At 35.4% G+C, this 24,456-nt stretch overlaps 5 protein-coding genes across 16 annotated transcripts in view; 3 read left to right on the top strand and 2 right to left on the bottom strand.

Moving 5' to 3' along the window:
* The window catches only part of LOC101217890 (callose synthase 10), a 33,230-nt gene extending 31,059 nt beyond the window's left edge, over positions 1 to 2,171 (top strand). For all 4 annotated transcript variants that reach the window (XM_031890160.1, XM_031890158.1, XM_011654490.2 and 1 more), the window contains 5 exons: positions 91 to 193; positions 744 to 863; positions 1,266 to 1,316; positions 1,414 to 1,596; positions 1,687 to 2,171. In XM_031890160.1, the coding sequence (XP_031746020.1) occupies positions 91 to 193; positions 744 to 863; positions 1,266 to 1,316; positions 1,414 to 1,596; positions 1,687 to 1,923 (694 nt within the window). In that variant the 3' untranslated portion in view covers positions 1,924 to 2,171. The remainder of the gene's footprint in view (positions 1 to 90; positions 194 to 743; positions 864 to 1,265; positions 1,317 to 1,413; positions 1,597 to 1,686) is intronic.
* A 519-nt stretch (positions 2,172 to 2,690) lies between these two features.
* Positions 2,691 to 5,429, top strand: LOC101203223 (putative FBD-associated F-box protein At5g56700). Of its 5 annotated transcripts, none has more exons than XM_031884936.1 (6): positions 2,691 to 2,827; positions 2,960 to 3,039; positions 3,131 to 3,199; positions 3,485 to 4,354; positions 4,448 to 4,591; positions 4,762 to 5,429. In XM_031884936.1, the coding sequence occupies exons 2-6, from the start codon at positions 2,995 to 2,997 to the stop codon at positions 5,059 to 5,061; spliced, it is 1,428 nt and encodes a 475-aa protein (XP_031740796.1). In that variant the 5' UTR covers positions 2,691 to 2,827; positions 2,960 to 2,994; the 3' UTR covers positions 5,062 to 5,429. The 5 variants fall into 5 exon arrangements, with proteins under 5 accessions (XP_031740796.1, XP_031740807.1, XP_031740798.1 ...); XM_031884938.1 differs by having other exon boundaries at positions 2,702 to 2,862; positions 3,134 to 3,199; XM_004138210.3 differs by having other exon boundaries at positions 2,702 to 2,862.
* A 506-nt stretch (positions 5,430 to 5,935) lies between these two features.
* On the top strand, positions 5,936 to 11,878 carry LOC101217647 (protein PLASTID TRANSCRIPTIONALLY ACTIVE 10). Its single transcript, XM_004138015.3, has 12 exons — positions 5,936 to 6,772; positions 6,893 to 6,952; positions 7,051 to 7,080; positions 7,702 to 7,775; positions 8,328 to 8,409; positions 8,779 to 8,852; positions 9,032 to 9,098; positions 9,591 to 9,683; positions 10,047 to 10,223; positions 10,311 to 10,361; positions 10,476 to 10,627; positions 11,205 to 11,878. The coding sequence occupies exons 1-12, from the start codon at positions 6,032 to 6,034 to the stop codon at positions 11,620 to 11,622; spliced, it is 2,019 nt and encodes a 672-aa protein (XP_004138063.1). The 5' UTR covers positions 5,936 to 6,031; the 3' UTR covers positions 11,623 to 11,878.
* A 253-nt stretch (positions 11,879 to 12,131) lies between these two features.
* LOC101217420 (transcription factor GTE10) lies at positions 12,132 to 19,242 on the bottom strand. 4 transcript variants are annotated; one of them, XM_011654177.2, is made up of 10 exons: positions 16,959 to 19,242; positions 16,793 to 16,841; positions 16,551 to 16,709; positions 16,326 to 16,399; positions 13,751 to 13,823; positions 13,552 to 13,635; positions 13,354 to 13,469; positions 13,126 to 13,192; positions 12,892 to 13,022; positions 12,132 to 12,803 (listed from the first exon to the last, which is right to left on the bottom strand). In XM_011654177.2, the coding sequence occupies exons 1-10, from the start codon at positions 18,273 to 18,275 to the stop codon at positions 12,525 to 12,527; spliced, it is 2,349 nt and encodes a 782-aa protein (XP_011652479.1). In that variant the 5' UTR covers positions 18,276 to 19,242; the 3' UTR covers positions 12,132 to 12,524. The 4 variants fall into 4 exon arrangements, with proteins under 4 accessions (XP_011652479.1, XP_011652554.1, XP_004138062.1 ...); XM_011654252.2 differs by having other exon boundaries at positions 16,566 to 16,709; XM_004138014.3 differs by having other exon boundaries at positions 13,751 to 13,820; positions 16,959 to 19,241.
* Positions 19,243 to 22,462: 3,220 nt separating this feature from the next.
* LOC101217186 (mitochondrial pyruvate carrier 1) lies at positions 22,463 to 23,789 on the bottom strand. Of its 2 annotated transcripts, none has more exons than XM_031880916.1 (4): positions 23,470 to 23,789; positions 23,136 to 23,330; positions 22,949 to 23,003; positions 22,463 to 22,857 (listed from the first exon to the last, which is right to left on the bottom strand). In XM_031880916.1, exons 2-4 carry the CDS (start codon positions 23,226 to 23,228, stop codon positions 22,694 to 22,696), a joined length of 312 nt encoding a protein of 103 aa, XP_031736776.1. In that variant the 5' UTR covers positions 23,229 to 23,330; positions 23,470 to 23,789; the 3' UTR covers positions 22,463 to 22,693. The 2 variants fall into 2 exon arrangements, with proteins under 2 accessions (XP_031736776.1, XP_004138061.1); XM_004138013.3 differs by having other exon boundaries at positions 23,136 to 23,269; positions 23,470 to 23,787.
* Positions 23,790 to 24,456: the final 667 nt, after the last annotated feature.

Raw genomic sequence — 24,456 nt, 5'->3', positions numbered from 1 at the left:
TATAGTTGAAAAAAAAAACTTTTTGAGTTATATTTAATTAGAATGTTCTTGTTCTTACAAATGGGTATTCTGATTTTACTTTATGATCAGGACTGTGGAGGATTTTGACGATTGGACAAGCTGGCTATTCTACAAAGGGGGAGTAGGGGTTAAGGGAGAAAACAGCTGGGAGTCATGGTGGGATGAGGAACAGGTGAACGATCTTCTGATATAATATTATTGAAGAGCTCATACTGTATTTCATGTACTTTCCAGCATAATTTTTTCTCGAGTAACACTTGAGGCTACACCCATATCCATGTAACCAATCATTTATCACATGGAGATAAAACAATAATTTAATTTTTTTAAAAAAATCAAATAGATAAAACAATAATTTAATTTTTTTAAAAAAATCAAATAGATAAAACAATAATTTATTTTTTAAAAAAAATCGATACATTTAGTTATGTTTTCATTTCTATTTCAGAGTTTCATACATTAATTTTCAGATGATATTTAAAGTCATTTAGAAAAAATTTATTGTCACTTTAATCAACCATATTAATCATTGGTATTTTGAAAATGCAAATTACATCAGTATTTTTTTTAATGCAATTGTCTTTTACCAATGGGAATGGTGTTCTTCTGATTATAAATTTCAAATTATACTGGTGATGCTATATCTAAATTGAAACTTTGTCGTAGTTTAACTTACCTTCGATTTTCTTGACTATTTTTCCTCTTCTGATTTTTCCTTCTAGGCACACATTCAAACATTCAGAGGTCGAATACTGGAGACACTTTTGACTGTGAGGTTCTTCTTATTTCAATTTGGAATTGTGTACAAGCTCCATCTCACAGGAAAGGACACATCACTTGCGGTAACCTCGCTTCCATGGCTGTGCCTTTTTTTTTATTAATTAAAAAATGAAAAGATATAATATATGGTCATTCTATTTTTAGTCAAAACTGGAATTTAGACCTGTTTGATGAACACGTTGCTGTAATTGTATTATTTGTTGGTTTTGGCTGCTGGTAATGAGCACGATCCAACTTGATTTACATTTCATTCTGAACTGATGGTGTTCAGCAGGCTTACAAGTGTGTTGTTTTCCAATTGTCAATCGAAGTAGGCTATCCATGTTACAAAACATGACATTTCAGTTTGAAATTTCTTAGCTTGTACCTTGAAAATATAATTGCTGACTAGGAGATTCTTTTGCAATTTATAGCGTGCAATCTTAAATTTAGTTTCTGTTCTAATAATTGTCTTTCATGTTCAGCTATATGGTTTTTCGTGGGTGGTGCTTGTTGGGATTGTTTTGATATTCAAGGTTTGTACTAGTTCCTCACAAACTCTTTACCTCATCCTATGATTTAATCTGCTAAATGTTTTTTATTCAATTCTTTCTAATCCATCTTTCTCTGTAGATTTTCACCTTCAGCCCTAAAAAATCGACGAACTTCCAGCTATTGATGAGATTTATTCAGGGTGTCACAGCCATTGTTCTGGTTACAGCTCTTGGTCTAATTGTTGGCTTCACTAACCTATCAATAACCGATTTATTTGCAAGTCTTCTTGCATTTATTCCCACTGGATGGGCCATACTTTGTGTAAGTTAGCTACCGTTAAAACGAGTAGATAGTGAATCGTGGGCATCTTTGTTTCTTATTGTTCATCTCGTCTTTTTTTTTTTTGAACAGCTTGCAGTTACTTGGAAGAAAGTGGTGAGAAGTCTGGGTTTGTGGGACTCAGTACGTGAATTTGCCAGGATGTATGATGCTGGGATGGGATTAATAATATTCGTGCCGATTGCATTCTTGTCCTGGTTTCCTTTCATTTCCACGTTCCAATCTCGTCTGCTCTTCAATCAAGCTTTCAGCCGTGGGCTCGAGATCTCCCTCATCCTTGCTGGAAACAAAGCCAACGTCGAAACATAATGATTTTACTAGAGAAGAACTCATTGCCAGTAATGTAGATAGATTTAGTGTTGTACACTTCAATTTTCTGTATCATATATTCATTTCTGAGTTTTGATTCTTAGAAAAGCTCTTAGATTTTTAGAGGGTTCATGTATTGGTGTTTGTTTCAATAGGTTGGAGTGTGAAGGCAAGACTTAGTATTCAGTAATTTGTTGGATGTGTAAGGTTATTTATTATAAATTATAAGGTTTCTCTTCTTCTCTTTATATTTTTGTCAAACCAATTATATTGCCTCGATATAGCTTTCTTTTAAATCAAATGTCAAAATAACTTCAAAATATTGAATACTAATTTTTATGCTAATATATTAAATCAACAATGGCTTTAAACAAAATTATCGTTTGCACGATGACTTCTAATCATTTAAACATATTATTAAAGCATGCAAACAAGTGAGGAAACTCGTACTAATACCACTCAAAAAGAGGGAACGATACAATCTAAAAAATATCTATTTAAATAGTAACTCTAAATACAAGTGATTTTTCATTTTATTTTATACAAAAATTATATAATGTTTATCTTGCATTAGTCTTAATTGATTTGAAATTTAATGGTAAATATTATCCTAAGTTTAGAGTTTAAATTAATAATAAGGCCAAACCTAAAGTTTTAAGAATATAAGTTGTTTTCATTTTTCGGAAATAGTTTGGATACAATTAGTAGGGAAGAGAATTCGTTTAAGCAACCAATCTGAAGACGACAGTTGTCCAGTTCTTCGTAGTTCGTAGTTCGTACCTATTGGTGTTTTGCGCGGGAAAGATTTTGACGGAGAAGAAGAGTTTGGCTAGAAGAAGTAAAATGGGCTATGGATTCTTCTTCGGAACAATTCCATTTCCTCCTTCTTCACTTTGATTCCAACGTATAAACTTCTCCTTTCACTTTCTCTGTACTTGAGTACGTTGCATTCCACACTCGGTTCGATTTCTCCATGATTTTTATGTAAGATTTGTATTTTCATTCAAATGATTTCATCTTCTCTTCCTATTTGCAGTCAAAGACGTCGAAGAGGTTAAGAATTAAGATAGAATGAAGCCAAGCGATCGCGCTCCCTCCGGAAGCTCAGAAGCGAAGGTTTGGTTTTCTTTTGTTTTATTGCTTTCTAGTTGATTCGTGTGAGGGAAGCAAACACCAATGGAACTCGGTATTTTTTTTTTTCCTATAGAAGGCAAAGAAAGTTTCCCTAATTTCTACGGAAGAGTTGTGTTTACCATTTGAAGAACCGGAGAACGAGGTTAAGCATATTCTCTTTGATTTTGTATTTTATTTGATGTCGAAGTCTGCATGTAGGATTAGAGAGTTTTTCTCTTATATCGTAATGCTGATACATTTACAGATGAGCAAGAGTTGCTAACTTGTGAGAATGATTTGTCATTTCGGTGGTAGATTGTTTGGTTTAATTTTTCTCTATATCGGAATGAAATTCTTACGTTTCTTCGTTTACATGTTTCATTTTACTTCTCGATTATCCTGCTTCTGAATTCATGGTTTTCTATTACATTGTTGATAATGATGGAAGAGGTGTGATCGTTCAGTGGATTCGATTAGTCATCTGCCGCAAGATATTCTTGTTTTCATCCTTTCTCTTCTACCACTGAAAGAAGCAGCGAGGACCAGTACTTTGTCACATAAGTGGAGATGCTTGTGGTCTTTTATCCCTTGTCTGAATTTTGATGCTCACAAGAAGTTACTTGATCTGCAATTTACAGACGAGAACTTGAAGAGTGAGAGACGACAGTTCGTAAAATGGGTGAATCGCGTCATTGATTCGTACAAGGGTTCTAATTTAGAAACATTAAGAATTCGGTTTAATTTGGATTCAAGTTTTCAATGTGATGTTGACAGATGGGTCCAATTTGCAATGCAGTGGAAACTCAAGATGTTTGAGTTGAACTTATCGGATAGTTATGATTCTGGAATTTATAGTCCTTGTTCTTTTCCACAATTATCTGATGGACCAAAGGAGAACTTCCCAAGATTTATGTTTTCTAATTCTAGTTCCCTTAAAACCCTGAAATTGATAGCTGTTAATGTGGGTGGAGAAGCTCTGGAGTGCTTTTTAACCAACTCCCCTCTTCTTGAAATATTGGTCGTCGAGTATTCTCATTGTCTTTTGAGTCTTAGAGTTGTTGGTGCATCACTTAAATTAAGGCAGTTAGAAGTATGCATGTGCAACTACCTGGAGAGTTTAGAAGTTTCTGCACCAAATCTTGAATCTTTTAAATACGTTGGACCCTGGTTAAGCATGCCTCTAAAGAACACGCCCAAGCTCCTTGAGACATATTTTGGAAGTGAGTTTGGTGTAGAGATAATCGACCACTTTTTTCTGCTCTCGAGCTATTCTTCACAACTGCAGAAACTTATTTTGGACCTCGAGGTTGACTTCATGGTTCGTATTGTATGTTTGTTAATTCCATCTTGATTCTTGAAGTGGAAGGAAGAATACATTTTTTATGTGCACGATCTTTTGTTTGGTCAATAGGAAAACCAAGGATTTCGCAAATGGCCTATTCTAGCAAATCTAAAGGAACTGAAGTTAATAGTGATAGCTGAAGGTCATTCTTCCCTTATTGGCTTCACGTCCCTGATAAAAGCATCTCCTTCCTTGCTGAAGTTCACACTTAAGGTGAATGATCTTTTTTGCTTTTTGGCCTATCTTAACTATAGATGTCAAAGCGTAACTGGTTTTGTTTTTCTTTTGGCCAAACTTTGTAAGGGAAAGATATTTACATGTGAAACACTTGCTGGTGATTTATACTTTTCTCCAACCTGAATTGTTTCTGAATTATGCCGCAGTTAGACTATCTCGATATGTTTGAACAGCGACCACTACGCAAGGTGAAAAAATTCCCACATCAATATATCAAAGTGGTAGAATTGGCTGGATTTGTTGGGAAACCAATTGATTTGGAGCTTGTCCAGTATTTCCACAAGAACGCCGTCGCACTTGAGGAGATTATCTTTGATACGCGCAAGCCAAAAGATATGGGAACTATATTTGAAAAGAAACAAAATGCAGAGACTATAGCAGGTAGAGAGTGCGCAAACGGCCTTCGATCGAAACTTTTCTCAGGTGTGAAGGTAACAATCATTTAGGTATGGAATCAAAATTCTTCGATGGTATCGGTGTACATATAGAACTATCTTTTTGGCACGGCTGAAATTTCTTCTGGAGGAATTTAGTATATAAACAGTATGGGAAGCTCAGCCTGCAGTCTACTTTTGTTATGTGCATCCAAAGAAGTTGGCAATGGGACACTCTTATGAACGTATATTTTGTAGTTTATTGAATGACCTCTTTCAAATTAAACCTAGTTTGGAGTTGGTAGAAATATGCTTCAATATGGTTAGTGAAAAATGTTCTAGTTGTACCTATTTTTTTTTGTACATTCCACTCATATTCGAACGAGTTTTCTTTTTTAAAGTAAAAAGATGTGTGGCTATATGTTAAACTTAAGATGTCATCACAGAGTTTACTTATTTTTAAGTTGAGAATATCATGCTTTAATTAAGTTAGGTTCGACTCTATAGCACTCTGTTTTTAACAAATATTTACAAAATTAGTTATGTTTTATATGAATCTAACTTTTAACTCTTACAAATACATTTAGTTCAGACATATATTGAGTATTTGAATCCAGTTTTTAGTTGAGGATATTATGCTTTGATTGTTAATTATTAAGTTAGGTTTGAGTATATAGCACACTCTCTTTAACGTAAATGTAGACAGCAATCCTTTTGTAATCTTTTATAATGAATACAAATCTCTTAAAAATACATTTTTTCAATAATTCAAGGTATGAATTTCAAGCAAGATTTTTTTTAATTTTTTGTTACAAATATAGATATTTTACTTCACAAGATTGAAAAGGATTAAAAATAAAACAAAAAAAATGATGGGAGAAATAAAATGGACGGTGAGGATCGACGTCCGCAACCGAACTCACGTAATATTATAAGATCAGATAAGTCCCAAAATTTTAATACAAAACTTCATCCATTCCTCTTATGGAATGGAAAAATTATTATCTCGTTCCCGCTGCAAAGCTCACTACAATCTTTTCTAATGCAAACTCTCTTAAACCCTTCTCATTTCTTCACCTTCCCCAATCTCCCAACCTCTCGAAACTCCAATTCTCCTCATTCTTCCTTTCAATGGCGTCCTCTCCTCTGTCCACCGCTTACTCTTCCAGGCAACTTCAGTGTAAAATGCTTCAGCTCAGACGAGTTCCCAGTGGACGAGTCCTTCCTCGAGAAATTTGGTCCAAAAGACGAAGAAACAGAGGACCAAGCTCGTAAGCGTAACTGGGTTGAGCGTGGTTGGGCTCCTTGGGAAGAAGTTTTCACTCCAGAAGCTGATTTTGCGCGGAAGAGTTTGAATGAAGGCGAGGAAGTGCCGCTTCAGACGCCTGAAGCTATTGAAGCTTTCAAAATGTTGAGCCCGAAGTACCGGAAGCAGAAGATGGAGGAAATGGGGTTGACGGAGGATGACTATTACCGCACGCAATGCGAGATTAAAGGTGAGATACCGGAGCCTCTTGAGACGACGTGGACTAGGCCGCTGGTTCTTCAAGTTGTTCCTCCACGGGACTGGCCTCCGAGGGGATGGGATGTTGATAGAGAAGAGCTGGAGTTTATTAGGGGCGCGCACAAATTGCAAGCTGTGAGAGTGGACTTGGATCGGCTTGAGAAAGATGTGAGGACGGATACTGAAGATCTGTGCTTGGACAGATACAAAGTGTTTTTGAAACAGTACAAGGAGTGGGTTGCTGCGAATAAAGATAGATTGGAAGAGGAGTCCTACAAGGTTTGTCACCACCCTCCCTCGTTTTTAGGAGGTGAATTGTTGAGTGATGTCGAAAAATTAAATATGTTATGACTGAGTGTTCCGTCCACCTTATCTCATCCTTCTGATACCTTTTTACAGTACGACCAAGATTATCATCCTGGTAGGAGGAAAAGAGGGAAGGACTATAAAGAAGGCATGGTTAGACTTTTTTAATTGCCTATGTTTGTTTTGAAGTTTGATGAAGTTTATTTAAGCCTTTAGGATCTTGATTCTTTTTTATATATTGTCTTTTGCAGTATGAGCTTCCGTTTTATTATCCAGGACAAGTAAGTTCCCTGCCCTATTTCTTCAATTCAACTATGGACATAATGACTGTGCCTGTCCTTTTTATGTTGGCACAAAGGTCCTCTCTATGCTATAGTCAGTAACACAACTTTAAGTCGAAGAACTCTTTTTTATTTTGCTATTATCAATTTTTTTAAAAGAAAAAAGTAAAATGAGCTATCAGTTGTTTATCTTTTTATAGAAACAATTGCTTTCATTGAGAGGGAAAAAGAAAAGAAAGAAAGAATACAAAGGGCATATAAGAAACCAAGTGCACAAAAAAGTAAAGAAAACAGTACCAAGTAAGATGTTACCTAAGAGCAATTACAAAAGATCTTTGAAGTTGAATTGAAGCACAAAGAGACATGGAACCTCACCAAGGAACAAACCTCATAAGGGTCCCTCTCCACATCTCTAAATACTCTGTTATTTCTCACTCCGAAGATCCCATCACAAAGCACACACCCTATCACTTCATAAAAGCCGGCCTTTCTCAGTTAAAGACAGATGGAGGAAGAACTCCTCAATCGTCTCTCAAAGTTCAAACAATCCCCTGACTAGTAACTATCTGTTGTTAAATGTACATAAAAAGAGAAGATGACATAATGGCACTTTTCATGCAGATCTGTGAAGGAAAAGTCACTACTTTACACCTTTACCAAGGGGCTTTTGTTGATATAGGAGGTGTATATGATGGGTATGTCCACTTTTTTATGTTGATCGTTCTTTTGGCTAGGTATTCGTTCTTGGAGTCAGTGTTAGGACTCCTTTTTGCAAGTTGGTTTTTTGCTTGTCCTAGTACATTATTTCGTTTTTTTACGATGAAAGTTTGGTTTCTTATTTAACTTTTATTGTTAACATTTAAATAATAAAACACTATTATTTGATGCTGATGAAGTTTTAGTTCATAATATGTAAGAAACCAAAAGTTGAGCAATCTCAACTCTGTTGTCTCATTGAAAGATTTCTACTCCACATCACAGGAACACATATTGATAGTTTTTCAATTTTAACCCACTTTGTTAGTTATTTTTATCTATGTTTTTTCTTTTTCCCACCAACTTCATTTTCGTTTTTCTTTTTCCTTTTATCCCTTCCTCCATATGATTTTAACGTATCATTATTGAAGGGATTAAGTCTTTTCCTTGATCCTTTAGCTTGAATAAAAGGTAGTCTCTAGGAGTTTGACTTATATTCTGCTTGAATGTGTAAATGTTTTCCTTTAGACTCATGCCTACAACAATTGCAGGTGGGTTCCCATAAAAGGTAATGATTGGTATTGGATTCGTCATCACATAAAAGTTGGTATGCCTGTGATCGTAGAGATTCTGGTAAGTGTTCTCTCAGTAGCATTTTGTAAATTTTATTTCCATTTTCTTATCTTACATCTTCTGGGCGTGCAGTTTTTCAATATATATATATATACATTTTATAAAAACTTCACCATGAGGTAGAACAGATCAATATCATAGCATATCATAAAAGGAAAAAATGTACAATGAACTCCTTCAATATTTTATCTTATTTATAAGATAAGAACTTTTTCAATTTTTGTAACTTGACATTTCCCAAGGTTAGATTGTAAGTTGACCTTTTGTTTGGGGGATTAAAAAAGAAGAAAAAAAGCCTTGCCCATTGGTTTAACAATACACATTTGTGTCAGACTAATTTTCTTATGATCACTATTATTTTCTTTTCAGGCAAAGCGAGATCCCTACCGGTTTCGATTCCCTATTGAAATGCGTTTTGTTCATCCTAATATAGATCACTTAATGTATGTAATTTTGACTTCTGACTATTCTTAATAATGATTATGCATGTTTGTATGATATTTCTTATTCATTCTGTTACTTACAATTGATTTGTTGATAATTTTCCTTCGATGTGTCCTAGATTTAATATAAATCTCTTATGCAAACCTATGATTATGTTGGCTGTGTTTTTTATCTCTAGCTTCAATAGATTTGACTACCCACCAATATTCCACCGCGATGAGGACGATAATCCAGATGAAGTGCGGGTAAGCTCCTTTCAATCCTTCAGATGTTCCATATTTTGCTATTTACCCTTCAATCAGGCTGTATATAGCAGAGTACATCGCTTTCTTAGTTTCCTGTACTATTTTTGTTTTGGGCTCTGTCAGATGTTCCATATTGTGCTATTTACCCATGAAATATGTGATTTTATATAATATTGAGATAGAACATTGTATGTTTTGGATATTTTGTTGTGTTCCGGAGTGCTGGAAGAAGATATATTATGAATTGAAGTATAATGTCTTTTTCTTGCTCATTCATTGTGTTCAAATCTGATTTTTGTGATTTTATAGTCTCTCAGAGAGAGAGAAAGTCAGCAACTTACATGAATCTTTTATGCTATATAATATTCTCCAAGACTCATGTAAAAGTCTGCTCGTGGACAGGAGTCTCACAAGCAGTTCTAATGAGTCCTAGAAGAAGATTAATCTTTTTGTTTGTTATCCCACTGTGCTAATCCAATGCTCTCTTTTCAGCGTGATTGTGGAAGACCTCCTATTCCTAGAAAAGATCCGGGTATTAAACCAGAAGATGAAACCTTATTGTCAAACCATCCATACGTTGAGAAGGTAACTTTTAGTGGTTAACTCTTGGGGTTTGAAGTCATGCCTTTTTCAAGCTGAACTTGAAGCAAGAGTGTTTGTTTTAGTGCATCTTTATATTCTACTTAGAAAAGCGTGAAAAATCAGAAGAATTTCTTGATGGAATAAATTCAATGGTGTGAATAATTAGCTGTCTTAGGTTATTTGATTACGCTGACTGTTTTCCAGCTCACTCGCTTCCAAAAATCTTATGCCAATCCATTGTCTTCCTCCCAAATCCAAACTACTACTTGGAAGAATCTGCTTATCGTGCTCCTTTTTTAGGATACTTGGGCCTTTTGTATCTCTTTAAATCTCTAATCACTAATTGTTTTATTATCCTCGTTCCAGCTGTGGCAGATACACGTTGCGGAACAAATGATTTTGGATGATTGGGAGATGAATCCTGATAAATATAGGGACAAAAAACTTTCAGAGTTGTCTGATGAAGAAGATTTTGATGAAGAAAACAGTATTGAATATACCAAAGTACGTTATAAAAACAGCTTATTACCAAAGAAGATTCTGGTGAGCAATCTCTTTTAACTATTTTGACATTAGGCATCACTTGCAATCGAAACATTTACTAACCCTGCAATCTTCTTTGATTATTAGAAAACAAGTGTCAAAGAACTTGATTTGGAAGCGGCCTTGTCTGAGCGTCAAGTAAGTATTTTTGTGAATTTGAGTTATTAAGCTTCTCATATTTCCACTATTACTTGATCCTATTCCTTGCTATTTATAAAATGTATCTCAATCTAATTTTCTCCTTGGATTCAGGTTCACAATAAACTAAGACAAGAAGCACAGGAGAGAGGAGAGGACTACAAAATTACAAAATTAAGACGGAATCTTGAAATGGATGAATATGACCTCATGCATTGGCGTAGATCTTTCGAGGAAAGAGAAGCATTAATCAGAGATATCAGTTGGTATGTTATTTAGGTCGCATTTTATTTCCTCGTTACAATTTTTTTCGTTTAGGCTATCTGTTGAGTTGTTACTGTCCTGAAGGCTGAACATCTTTACATTATTTTGGATTCTATCATGTCGTAAACTCTCAACCATAGATTGCCACGGCACAGATAGTCTTAACTCTCCAACTTAACAGCAGAAATATTGAACATTTTCTCTATATTAGTCAAGATAAACTATACAATTCACTATATTAGAGAGTAGTTCCTCGACCTGCGAGGTTCCTTTATTTTGTTAACGATCCGTAATTCCTAAACTTCTCAATGGTTCTGTTTATTTGAAATGTCATAAAATTACATCCCTTGAGTAAAACTCGTACTTTTAGCTGTCGGCATCAGAAATCTTACCATCCTACAGGCAGCTCAAATAAATGTTGAGAGCTTGTCCTCAAAAAAAAAGAATGTTGCCGGTTTTTATGATACGTCGACTTCTCATCCACACTCACCACCACTCATACGTTCGAGCAAAGATTCATTACCTGCAACATATTTTGCATTAGGTTGTTTTTAAAACACTTATTTTTTGTTTTTGTAGCCGACAAGCTCTTGGTCTCCCTCTGGAAGAACCTGGAAGATATGTAGATGCTAGTTACTTCGGGAAGGATCAATATGACCCATCAAACCCTCTCTATCGTTACGACTACTGGGGTGAACCCAAGAATTCAGAGAAGAGCAAACAAGAACGGATGACAGATGCCCACAACAAATCTATAGTAGGGAAAGGTGTTGTTTGGTATGAAATGTCATACGAGGATGCAATTAAGGAGCAGATGGAAAGAGAAGCTTCTCCAAAAGTCGCAGAAGAAGATGATACAGACGAGGATGACGACGACGACGACGACTTTGATTTCAGTATTTTACAGGACTCATCAGTAGATGAATTTCCAACACAGCCTCATGTGAATGGGACTGAATCATCTAGAATATCAGATGAGGGTATGTTTGAGGATTAGTCTATGATTGAGCAGAAGAATATCCGATAAAAGATTTGGAGAGTAGTTTAGGATTAAAAAATTTAGAAAATAGAAAGTATTTTTGATCCTTTGCTCCTAATCCTATAAATTTTGGTTCCCGATCATGATTTTACTTCTACCAAATGTAATAGAGATAAACCCCCTCCAAAGCTTGTGATCAAACCAACTTTCATCTCCATTTCTTTCTTTAATTCTATTCAAGTACAAAAGTTCAATGGAATTTCTCTCCTAAAAATTGATTAGAATTTCAATTGACAAATGTCTGCTTAACTGAATTTGACTCATCATAATTGAAGGAGTTATAACTCAACTATAATTAGACTGCTTTTTCTCCTTGATGGTTTATTCTTCATACCTAGTTGTACTAGAAGCAATAAAAAGAATGTCAGTTTTAGTGCTGTTGACTCTTGTTTGTTATAGCTATATCTGGTTTGATAAGAACTATTTATGGTTGGTTTTTGTACGACTAAGGGGGCACCCTTTAGGAATATATAAATGAATTTTTTTTTATATAGACAAAACTGAATATTCTAGCCACAGTATTTTTTTTTTTTTTCTTTTTCTTTTTCCATTAAGATCTCTTATGTTCATACATTGGCAATCCATCGCTTCCAACTCTGGTCCTAACCCAAAAAATCAAATCAATTCAGCAATACCAAATACACATCCCGAGCAATTATCCCAACGGCAACCACAGCTGCGCTCTTCATTTTCCTCCCAAACTTGCTTCCATTTGAACGTGTTTTGAAGCCAAGGAAAAATCATGGAGCACAGTAGGCCATCAAAATGATCTTTTAAAGTGATCGTTTGGATATTATATCCTATCCATTTACCATGCTCAGACATTCTATAAAGGAGAATGATGAAGTTTATCTCCACTTCTAATCGATTTCCCCTTCTTCAACATCATTTGCTGCCTTATTAACACTTTGAGGTGGTTCACTTTCTTCCTCTTCATCTTCCTCATCCACCTTCATGTACAAACCAAGTTGTTCTAAGGGGTTACTACCTTGAAGTTTGAAACTGCCAAATCCATTCTGAGAATGTTCTGGGCTTGACTCCTCTGTGAAGTTTGGTAGAAGCTCGTCGTTGGAAGCCCTAAGCATTTCTAGATCCTCCATGAATTGACTGTTCTCATTAATATCAACAGTCTTTTCCATCTGCGTGATGGCAACAAGGATAGAATTTAAGAAAAGTTCAAAAAACCGTCTTCCGGCTACCACAAGTTTATGATTATATCCACAATACCTTAAGTAAGGCTTGACGTGCAGCTTCTCTATCCAACTCCCTTTTCTTCTTAGCTTCGGCTGCAGCTTCAGCTTCAGCCTTCCTCCGAGCATCCTCTGCAGCTTTTGCCTCCGCTTGCAACCGTGCTTTTTCTGTATTGGAAAAGGAATTGTTAACTTTCTGAAATAGTTTTGATCGCTCTACTTTCTTCACTGCAATTGTGCTGTCATCAAACACAGAAGTAAAGACTCCAACCTTCTCTTTGCTGTCTTTCGAGTTCTTCCCTCTCCATTCTCACTTTTTCAGGATCCCGTTTGTCACCCTGTAGCTAAGTCAGTCAGTGTCTTTCTAAACAGAAATATCTTGAATGAATATATTTTTTTATAGAAATAACTTTCATTGAATGAATGTGGGTATGTGTGTGTGTGTATCATAGGTCAGCCTAATGTTGGACGAACAAGAAAAATCTTAAGTTCAACAAACCTTTTCAAGTGCCTTTTCTCGAGCTTTCAGTATAGTGTCAGCGAAACGGTTCCTTAACAAAGCTGCACGGTAAAGCCTGTCGGGGGAGACTTGCCTCTTAGATGGAGCACTCTCCCCTATAATGTTAAGCATCGAAGATAAGATGAAGCCCTGAAATCCTAAGGCAGATAACTTTTATCACGATGTTTTCATTCTTACCCTCCTCTTGGTAGCTATCTGGCTCAATAGTGTTCGTATTGGCCTCTGCGGTTTGATCAACTAGACCAATCTCATTTTCTTCATCTACACAGTTGTGGAAAAAACAGCTTACTTAATTAAAAGCACTGATGATGAGCAAATCGCTGTAGGCAAAACCTCTGTCAGCAAACTTATACAAGATTTAGCACATCGTACTCACAATTTCCAATTTCTAAATCACCAAGTTCGCATTGCTTCTGATCCACATTTGTTTCAAAACACAAAATTTCCTGCTAAGATAAAGGAAGCTCATGTTAATTTTGTGCAACACATTCTGCAGACTTCTTTTATAAGAAATAAAGGTAAAAGTACAACGGTATGGACAGTGAACTAAGTGCACAGGGAAAACTAAGGACAAAAAACGAACTAAATGTAAAGTTCAGTTTACAATCAACATTTTCATCTCACAAACAACTAGAGGAATTAAGTTGCAGCGTTGAATATTGAAGTTTTCAGTGACAATTTGTAAAGAAGGAACACCAATGCTATCATCCCAAAAACTAAAGTTGAGAAAGTTTGTAGGACAACCACCCAGCATAAATTAGGATAACTTGGTTTAATCCTAAGTTCACCAGGATTAGGATAAGTATCAATGGATTCATCAACAATTTCCTTTGATTGCCAAAAGAATTCATAAGAAGGTTAGAGACCTACATGGCTAAAAGCCATTTCCTCCCATCATGTCCGGTGGTATTCTAATTGTTAGGATTCATCTAAGGTACTAAAAATGAAGAACAGCTCATTTAATGTCATAGATGCCACCCCAGTCCATAGATAAATTGCAAACACTCAAACATACAGCATCAATGCTCCAGCCATGAGTTATAAGGCCGATAGAGTTATGGCAGCCGATGGAGGAAAAGTCCAAACAAACTAGAAAAATAGAAAATTTAAAGTCTTCCGAGAAGGAGGTGATTGGTTGCATAATTTATTATGATTGATAACAACTTCAATACACATTGTCTAATAATCCAAAGTTGGGATTTTAACTTCCAAAAATTGGATGATAAAATTGAGTGAGCTTCATTATCTAGCTAACTTCTCTATCTAAACAAGAATATTTCCATTGGATTATCGAGGCAACACAAGAGCCTTTTCAGTTGGATTCCCTCCTTCAACAGTTAGCTTTCATCTTCTCAGTGTTCTCTTTGTTTGGAAGCACAAATAAAGTAGCGCATTTTTTTTCTTTAGTATAGGAAACAAAAGAATTTCATTGATAAAGTAGACCATCTCTTTTTCCAACATTCTTTTAGAGTAACAGAAAACTATGTTTTGTGCTCTCTAATAGGATCGACCGGAGTCGGTTTTTCAGCCAAACCACCATCGAACTAACTAGGGTCGAAATTTAGTAAATATTCAAACTGACCTCGCCCGTGGATGAGTAAATGTTGGTTGATTTAGCAGTTTGAAATATTTTTTTGAAATTTCTCAATTTAGAACTTTTCCAAACCGACACCAACCAACCCCTCTCAGACTTTAGTTTGGTTGGTCGGCTTGGTTTCCCAGGCTATCATACTCACCCATACTCTCTAATTACATATTTCTAGGAATTGGTGGGTTCCACAACTCAGTAGTAGGAAGAAATTTGTTTCAACTGCTATGTAAAAAACCCTTCAAAAGGAAAGCTAGGAGAAGCTTTAACATAATGCAATTAAATTGTAATTTGAAGAACATGTTCAGAAAGAATACAATTTTCAAATAAGGATTGTGCAGAAATATTTGAAACGACAAAAAACTCCTGTCTCGTTTTGAATTTCAGTAATTATTTACGTACCCTACCCATACAACCCGAGTAATTATTTACGTACCCTACCCATACAACCCGAGTAATTATTTACGTACTCTACCCATACAACCCGAGTAATTATTTACGTACCCTACCCATACAACCTGAGTAATTAACAGTGAGTTATCATGAACTCCAGTTGTTTACTTACTAGCACTGCTTGGTAAATTAACTTCTCTATAGATTTTCACTAAGCAACAAATTAGTTTGTTAAAACAAGGATGATCAACCGATTTACCTTCAAACTATGCACTACACGCCCATTGGAATCAGACAGACCGAAATAAAATCTTGAAATACCAAAAAATGAGAACTTGGAAGAAAAGCAAACCCCCCATGTATCTTCGCCCAAAACCTGATTACTATCACATAACTAAGAGAGCACTCAATAGGACAGAGAAAAGTCACCAAAAAGTCACTGAGCATCAATGGGTGATCTACCAGGCACATAAATAAGTAAATAAAACATTCTCTAAATCCTGTGTCAACTACTGGTATCATATGTTGACACATAATTCATAAATTAAAACTGTTTTACCAAATAAAAGTTGGTCAAGAAATAAAGTCGTATTTTTTACTACGTTTATCTTAGCAGTTACCACCCCATTCAACATCAAACACATGTGATGGCATCCTTGAAGCTAACTCTCTCTACTTTAATAAAATACCGATTAAGAAGCCATAATATACCTAAATATTATATGAAACAATAATTCTGTGAGTCTTACTTATCCACGCACACCACTTAAAATTTTCTAAGTAGACATAAGGTCGTTTCAGATAACATCATAGAACCATATAACCATCAGATAACATCCAGTACCCCTACCTCACCACTGATTTTCCCCCTGAGATGGGTAAATGTTTGGTCAAGAAAAAGGGTCATGTGAGGGAAAAAACACCCAATATAATTTAGTCCTAAGCGATGTGTTTTTTGGGTTTTCAATACCTTTGGAGCCACATTACTCTCTAAAGCTTTAGCAGCATTAGATTCACTTCCCGACAAGCTTTCTGTGCCAGAATCTGCATGGTCAGGCACCAGCAGGTTAAAAGTCTTCGTAAAAATTTTGATTTAAGAATGAATGAGAATAACAAGTGACAAGGTTTAAGCCAAAGCTAAATAATAACGACAGAGATTTATGAATAGGAAATATGGGCAATTAACACCACCAACCACTAGATGAAGAACCTGATTCACTACTCGAGCTACTGGAATTACTGCATTTACTATCTCTACGGACTGCATCTTTTTCTATCTCTATCGGAGGATAGCTTGAAACAGGGGGGTCATTTCCACCCAAAATGTCAACATCCTCATCAATGGGATCATTTCCTAACAATGAAAAAAGAGATGAAAATTCAAACAGATACAGGGAAACGACCTTCACTATAAGGATAAATCAACCCATGTACTACCTTTACTTGGTGGCATTGATGAATTGCTAAATCCTGATTCATTATGAAGCTGAAGAGAAGAACATGGCAGCAATCAGAAACCATTGAATTAACACATTATAATCAGAGCAATTTGAATGATAAAAGTGTAAAAAATGAGAATTGTAAAAATTGAGAATGAAATAACCTCTACTACACATGGTTCAGCCTTTGTGCATTTCTGCTTTTCCATCATATAATCGTCTAATAGTTTCCTCAAGGCAAACAAGGTATCATCACTAAGAGCATCGATGTCAATTTCAATCTCATCCTCACCAGCTTGAGAATTAGAACTATGCTCCTTTAGGAAATTAATGATGCTTTCAGGTAACTCTCCCAGCAAAGCCTCCAACTCTACACTTAGTTTATGCTTCTCCTGGTCAGTCATGACTTTTACCACACTGGTTGGCTGAACATCAGGGTCGTTTGTAGGGAATTTCGTCTTTTTTGGAGGTGGCACTGGCAGAGCACTTTCAGCTTCCTTGGGAACAGTCGTGGCTGAAGGTACTTGACGTTGTTCTTCAGTTGTCGTAGGGAATTTCTTCTCTATAGTTTTCCATCTAACTTCAAAAAATTTACTTAGTGTTTTAGCCATGGTATGGACGTCATTAGCTGGAGGGTTGTAAGTCATTGCATTTGAAAAAGTAAGTCGAACATCAGCAGCAAAATCCAATGGATGGGTGTATTCTCCTGCAGTAAGCTTAGACTTCACAGTGCCCAGATCCATCGGATGCTTTATAACAGTAAAGTAATCTGGAATATTCAACTTGACCACATCCACTGGAGTGTTAAACACCCAACCAAATGTATGTGACATCAAGCGTTGCAGCAGCTGTTCACATTGTTTCAATGACGCAGTTGAGGATGCAGATACAGCAGCTGGTTTAGCAGACTCAAACCGCCCAGATGAACTTCTTTTAGCAGAAGGGCCATTGCGTCCAGAGGGCACTAGCTGCTTTTTAGCAGGAGGAACCGATGCCTCATTCAACCTATTTAAAGTCTCTGGAGGAGCTCCCCTGTGCTGATCACTAGAACTCTGGATATTACTAGATGATGAGACAGCAAAATTTGAACTAACATTAGAAGCTCTTTTTTGCAGCAGTCGGACCTGCTCAAGTTCTAACTTTAACCTTAACTCTAAATCCTTCCTTTCAGACCGAGACAATGTTGATAGAGAAAAAACTTGAAGTGGAGCACCAAAACAATCGTAACCATCTGCATTCATACTAATACGTTTCCTCTTAATGGCCCGTGAATCATCAAGAGTAGAGATTCCAGTATCCATTCGTCCAGAGCTCCCAAACCCTTCTGATTCGCCAACTGTTTCCACAGCATGTCGGTAATCCGGAACAAAACCAAAAGAAAGCCCTTTGGAATATTTCCTCGATTTCCCCATTGCCTGTGAAAGTGAATACTTTCGAGATTCCTTCTGTCCAGCAAACTCTATAGGAACAGTCGGAGCCATAGGATTAGTTCCCAGCAACTGCACATGTCAACTGCAACCATAAATTTTGTCCCCAAACTGTAATCTTCGAATCCAAAATTTCAAAATAAAAGCTCCCGGTTTGAAGAAATATATCCCAGTTATTAGGTTTTAGCAACCAATGAATTAATTTTAAGTTTGCCCTTTAATATTGACAAAAAAATCTACAGAAATTAATACTTTATCCGGACAACCAAGTCCTTCCGTCGTCGACCCGTATACGCAAAAGGGTTGCCATTTGTGGAAATCTCAAGCTCACGGAACAAATTCACTATTTCATCCCTGGATGAATTCCAACATCAACAGGTTGACAAAGAACAGGTTCGTATAAGTTCCCAGAAGTTACTTAAACAATACACAACAAACTAAACAACCCAGTCCTCAAAACAAAATCCACTGTCCCAGTTCAAGCAATTGAAACCCCCGCAAACTTAATAGCTTCAACCACATAACCCAAATATTTCCTAAAAAGAAAATTGCGTCTTCAGCCCATCAATCTTCCTGCTCTCGCAAACAACAACCTCACTCCTCAAATGAAATACTCCCGCTTCCGCCTTTCGTGAAGCAAAAAGAAAAAGGGAAAAAGAAAAACGAGAAGGAGAGAATAATCGAAATATAGAAAAAAGAAAAAAAAAAAAGGCAGAATCTAATCCAAGAACAAGATAAACCCCTTGAAACGAAACCCTAGATCGAGCAGGAGTAAACGAAATCACACCACAATTCAAAAAAGGAAACACAATAGAGGCAAAAACCCTATGAAAGGCGCTTGTAGAAATCCCATTAGAAACCTGGATCTCGAGCAGAGCCCGTCGGTCGCAATGCGAACCAACCCCCGTAAAGACGAAAACCCTTCGATAACGTCCTTTACAGAGAGAGAGAGAGAAAGAGAGAGAGAAGAATGAGAAACCGCAGCGAGAAATGGACAGTTGAGGCCTGAGACTCAGATTGTTGGGCTTACTTCGCTGTCTTATTTAAAGGCCCGAATGCCTCGATCACCGCCGCTAGCAAATGAATCTCAGCCCTCCATTCTCACCCCTTCCAAACATCTTACACATACTCTCCAAACCCATTCAGACACGTCCGATTCAGATCTGATGGTCTGCGTTTTCTTACAAACTATTTTTAAATAATTAAACTTAATCCAAATCTCCGGAATACTCTCGCGAGTACATATTTGGTGAAACTCGCTCTCCCACTACGCAACGTGTCATATTGCTTTCATGTTTTGTTTTACCCGCGAGTGAGGATAGTTTGATGGGGACGTCGACCACGTGTCTATTTGACTTCTTACGCCAGCAAAAAAGCTTTGTGCTCAACAAAACTTCGCATCACTCTCTTTTTATTATTCATTTTCCCTTTTTAAGTTTCTAGATTGTGTTTTGATTATGACCCTAATACATAATTAATCATTTTTTAAAACACTTAATCTTGTAATTAATATGTCATCAACTTCTTACATTAACTAAATAAATTATTTATTATATGTATAGAAGTAAAAGATAATTCAATATTTTGAATCATTTACGTCTTTCTTTTTCTTTTGTAAAACTAAGAGCAAAATAATTAGTTTTTTTTCTTTCTTTTTTTTTTGTTTAATGTAGATCAAATCATGTAATTGTAGCTAGAGATGTGTTGAGATTCTATCAAAGTCATGCTCGTACCTTGTCTTTTTAGTCATGTAGACGTAAAATTCTTTATTATAATATGGTGTTTTCATATGCATCATGTGTGTTATCAAGTGCCACGGTTTTACGAAAGTAGAATGATATTGCAGATGTTAAAATTAACTTAGTTCAATGATGGTTGATAAATATACTTCCTTCAAATGGAAGGTATATGAATTCATTTTTTACGTGTTTCATTATGTAATCAATTTGTACATATTGATTGTAATATAAATTTATGCGGTGGAGATATGTGAAGTTAGATACCTCTTATAATGTATGTATTAGTTATCTTATCAAATGTTTGTCGCTATTTCAGTAAAGAGAATAAGAAAAAATAACTCATCGATAATACTTCAAAGCCTTAAAAAAAACGTTGCCCTTTTTATTTATTTGGATTGTACTAACTTTCTGTTTATAATATTTTGGGTAGACAAGTTGAGATGGCAAATATAAACCAATCAGAAAATAATCAAGCTAAGTTCAAGACCTTTCAACCTCGAATGTTGAAACTAAATTGACATCATCAAAGTTAGATGAAATCACAATTGCAAGAAGAAATACATTATAAATAATTACATTCGACGACCTCAAAAGTCTGAAATAGCAAGTATCCTCAACCTTACTTTTCTATATATCCTCCAACATAGGTATCAAAGTCAATGTGATGAATCGTCATCTAGGTTAACTAGAAAAACGAGACAAAAATATAAGAAACAAGTCGACAAATACACTTTTTGAGAGGTCACAACGAATACAAATTAAATAAATTTATTGTACAAGTAACCATTAAAAAAAAAGTGATACTTGGTATCATTGTCAACATTCAAGTGATGGGATTGGTGCTTTTTGGTTAGTATTGTACAACATTAATCAAATGGAGCATCTAATTATTTAGAGGTGAATGTTGTGGTTTTGTCCATAGATTCTTTGTGTACAACTTTAAATTCTTCATGTTGTTGCTCAAATTAACTAAAACGAAATAAATGTTGTATGATACTCCAAGGAATATACGATGGAAACACATATTCATTGTTATCTTGAGAATCAATGAAAACTATCAACGTCACATTATGGATATTTGACATCAATAAAAAATATTATATTCTTCCATACATCTTTAGAATATGATGTTATTCTTAAGTACATTTTCAGAATAATTAACATCAAATTATATGCTACATTCAAATAATTATTATTCCTTAAAGAAAATACCACCACTTTTTTCCACTTTGATTAGGATCCTTAATAAGTCTCCCTCCATAAAAGATCTACTTAGCCATTTGCCTAATACTTTCTTTAAAAACATTTTATTGGAATGCTAGTAAAATTGAAGTGTTAAAACGGTATATGAAAGTGACTTGAATTAAAAAGGTGGGAAGAAAATAAATCTAAGTATCACAAATTGGGTCCAAAACGCTCAATCCAAAAAAATTTTGGAATTCTCACAATGAATTGTGCCCACCGGCAAATTTAGTATAGGCCCGGGGGCTCGAGCCCCCCTCTCAAGTTTAACCAATTGATGTTTAATATTTGTAGATAGTTTAGTGGTAACTATGTTTGTCAATCCTCTTTTCAACTAGAGTTCAAATCGAAGCCCCCCATCAATAAGTTTCCTGGATTTGCCACTAATTGTGCCCTTTATAACTTTTGGACTTGTATAGTTGACGTTAGTATTGATCCGTAGCTTTTATTTAACATTTGAAGATTCATCAAACAGGATCTAACATTAGGCTAAAGTCATAATTTTGCTTTTGGAATATATTCAAAATACTTCATTAGCTATCGCCTACTAATACCATATTCTTCGATCTTTTAAAAAAAGAATGATATGCTAAACATCGCATTGACCTACTTAGACCGTGTTTGAATCATCTCACAATTATATTAATTAAAATTTACAACAAATTATGTCCACCCATATTGACCTATCTAGACCATGTTTGAATCTTCTTACGAACATATCAATTAAAATTTAAAACAAATTATGCGAAGTAAGTCTACATTAATTTTTTTCCACTTCGAGGAGATCCTTAAAAAAACCCTACTTAAAAGAAAAATGAAAAATTGTCACGAGTAACATTAAGATTCGACTGTGATCGAACTAAAAATTTTACTACATATTCTTTTGTTTCGTTTTCGTAGAATTTCGAAAACCACTTCCTTACATTATTTGAGAAAGTTTTGAGTAGTATTTGTAATAATTTCATTTACAAGAAAACACACCTAGTCTTAATTGAATACTTCTTTATATTAAAATCACGTATTTGAAAACTCTACAAACCAACTCGGGAGGCAGAAACATAATTAGAATTATGATTACTAACACTTGACCCTCAATTTGAGAATTCATACATTCACAACAAAAAAAACTATATTTTGCTTTTGAAATACATTCGAAATACTTCCTTAGCTAAAAAATTAAACCATATTGTGTACCCCTTTGGAACATGTATTCTAAATACTGACTTATTCTAAGACCAATTTCGCATCTTCTCACAATTATATCGATCAAATTTGAGATTAATTAAGTGAAAAAGAATCTAAAGTAAGCATAGGTAGCTATCAGATTGATCGAAAAGGATGAAGCAAAGGGAAATTACGACATTGAAGTCACCAAGTAGATGTGTGTGTGTGTCATCTTTAGTTACTAAATCAAACCCCAAAAGCAAGTATCAATAGGGATTCGAAACAGCATTAATAGCATCTCATATATTCATACCATCGCCATTGAAGCTACTCGTTGCTGTAATCTACAGTCTTCCTCTGCCCCAACGCCCAACGAGAGAGAAGATAGAGCTGAACAGATTCATTTGCAGCATGACATCCCATAAGCAAATAGTTTCGAGGTCGAACCATATACCCAAATCTCATGCATAACAACGAATAGACGCAGAGAACTGCAAAATATATTACCAAACAATCAATCGTTGCAAATCATCAACCTTTCTTTGGATTCAAATTCTATCAAGAATGAAAAATGGTTTCAACCTCCCGTCATTCTCCCAGAAATCATGTCGGCAGGTTTTTTCACATCTGCAAGCCCCTGCGATTGATTGATTACGGATTTCAAATTACAGATTACACCACAAGCAGAGAAGAACATGAAAAATGCAAAAATCAAGAAATCATCAAGACTTGGAGAATGATATTGTAATTGAAATTTTGGATTACATACAGCAGCAACGAAACCAAAGTTGGCAACAGGTCCCCAAAAATGAGTTGTTTTAGGGCCAACGGGGCTGTTGAGGAACGCGCGGAATGAAGGCATCGAATTAAGCCGCGCCTTGGAATTTCTTGCTTTACCAGCAGCTACGAATGAGAATCATATACAAATTGCAGAGAATTAAAGAATCCGAAGAAATAGGAAAACCTATGAGATTCAGTCAATAATGTATTAAAAAACAGGAAAAAAAGTAAGGTACGAAAGCGATTTCTTAATATTTTCCATCGTCGTCATCCACTTTTCCCTATGCGATAAACTTTGATCTGACGAAGGATTGCGCACTTACTTGAGTAGGAAAGTTCGTTGAAATTGCAATCGATTACGACGGAATTTCGTCCATTGAAGGTTAGGAACAGAGTAAAATGGAAGAATATCTTAAGCAAGGTGTTCTAGTCTCTAGATTGTGGAAGCACGGCAGGGATTGGAATCGTGAAGATGGAGGCTGGAAGTAGGAATGGCTGAGGGGGGAGGGGGCGATGGTGGAGATGAGAAGGCCGAGGACGAGTAGGTTGGTTTTTGGTGAGGCTGTTTGGCGGAGCTTGCGATAAGTTGATGCTTAATGCTTGCGAGTTTGGTGGGAAATTCTGCAAACTAAAATTAAAAGAGCTTACATTAGATGTATTTATAAGAGATAAAGTATGATAAATTGTTGGAAATGACAAAATATATACAAAATTAAGTGAATTTTAAATTTCATCCAATTTTAAATTTCTTCCATCATAAACACTCATAAACTTATCGATATTTATGTACGTTAGATGAATTATTAGTGTTTTTTTATTGATCAAATGTAAATTTTTTTTTGTTATATTATGTAAATATTTTGATTTATTTTTCTACATTTAAAAATGTCTATTATAAATTACTAAAAATGGCACCAAATAAAACCGAAAAAGGGACAGGTGTCCACCAAACCTTTTCTCATCAAGTCACCAATGCATGTTTTAGGTAGTTCAGCTTGGTTTATCCTTTGCATGAGACATATTCACATTTGACAAAAAAGCATTATTCATATATTTCAAAATAATAATTAAAAAAATGATTCATTTATCAACCAACCAATCAAGAGCTTAGAGTAAGAGTTAAGTCATATCCATCCGATAGGTCATAGTACTAAAAATAAAATTTATTGTTTGTCACGTCAATATATTGCTTTTAGAAATAAAAAGTAAATATTGACATTAATGTGAGATACACTAACATATTTAGGAAGAAAAATGAAAAAAAAGAGAGTATATGATACTCTCTTAGTTGCAACACTATAAACAAATTC

Source organism: Cucumis sativus, chromosome 1 (genome assembly GCF_000004075.3).
Source record: "Cucumis sativus cultivar 9930 chromosome 1, Cucumber_9930_V3, whole genome shotgun sequence".
In the NCBI taxonomy this organism is placed as follows: Eukaryota; Viridiplantae; Streptophyta; class Magnoliopsida; order Cucurbitales; family Cucurbitaceae; genus Cucumis; species Cucumis sativus.
This window is presented reverse-complemented; position numbering and strand designations above follow the sequence as displayed.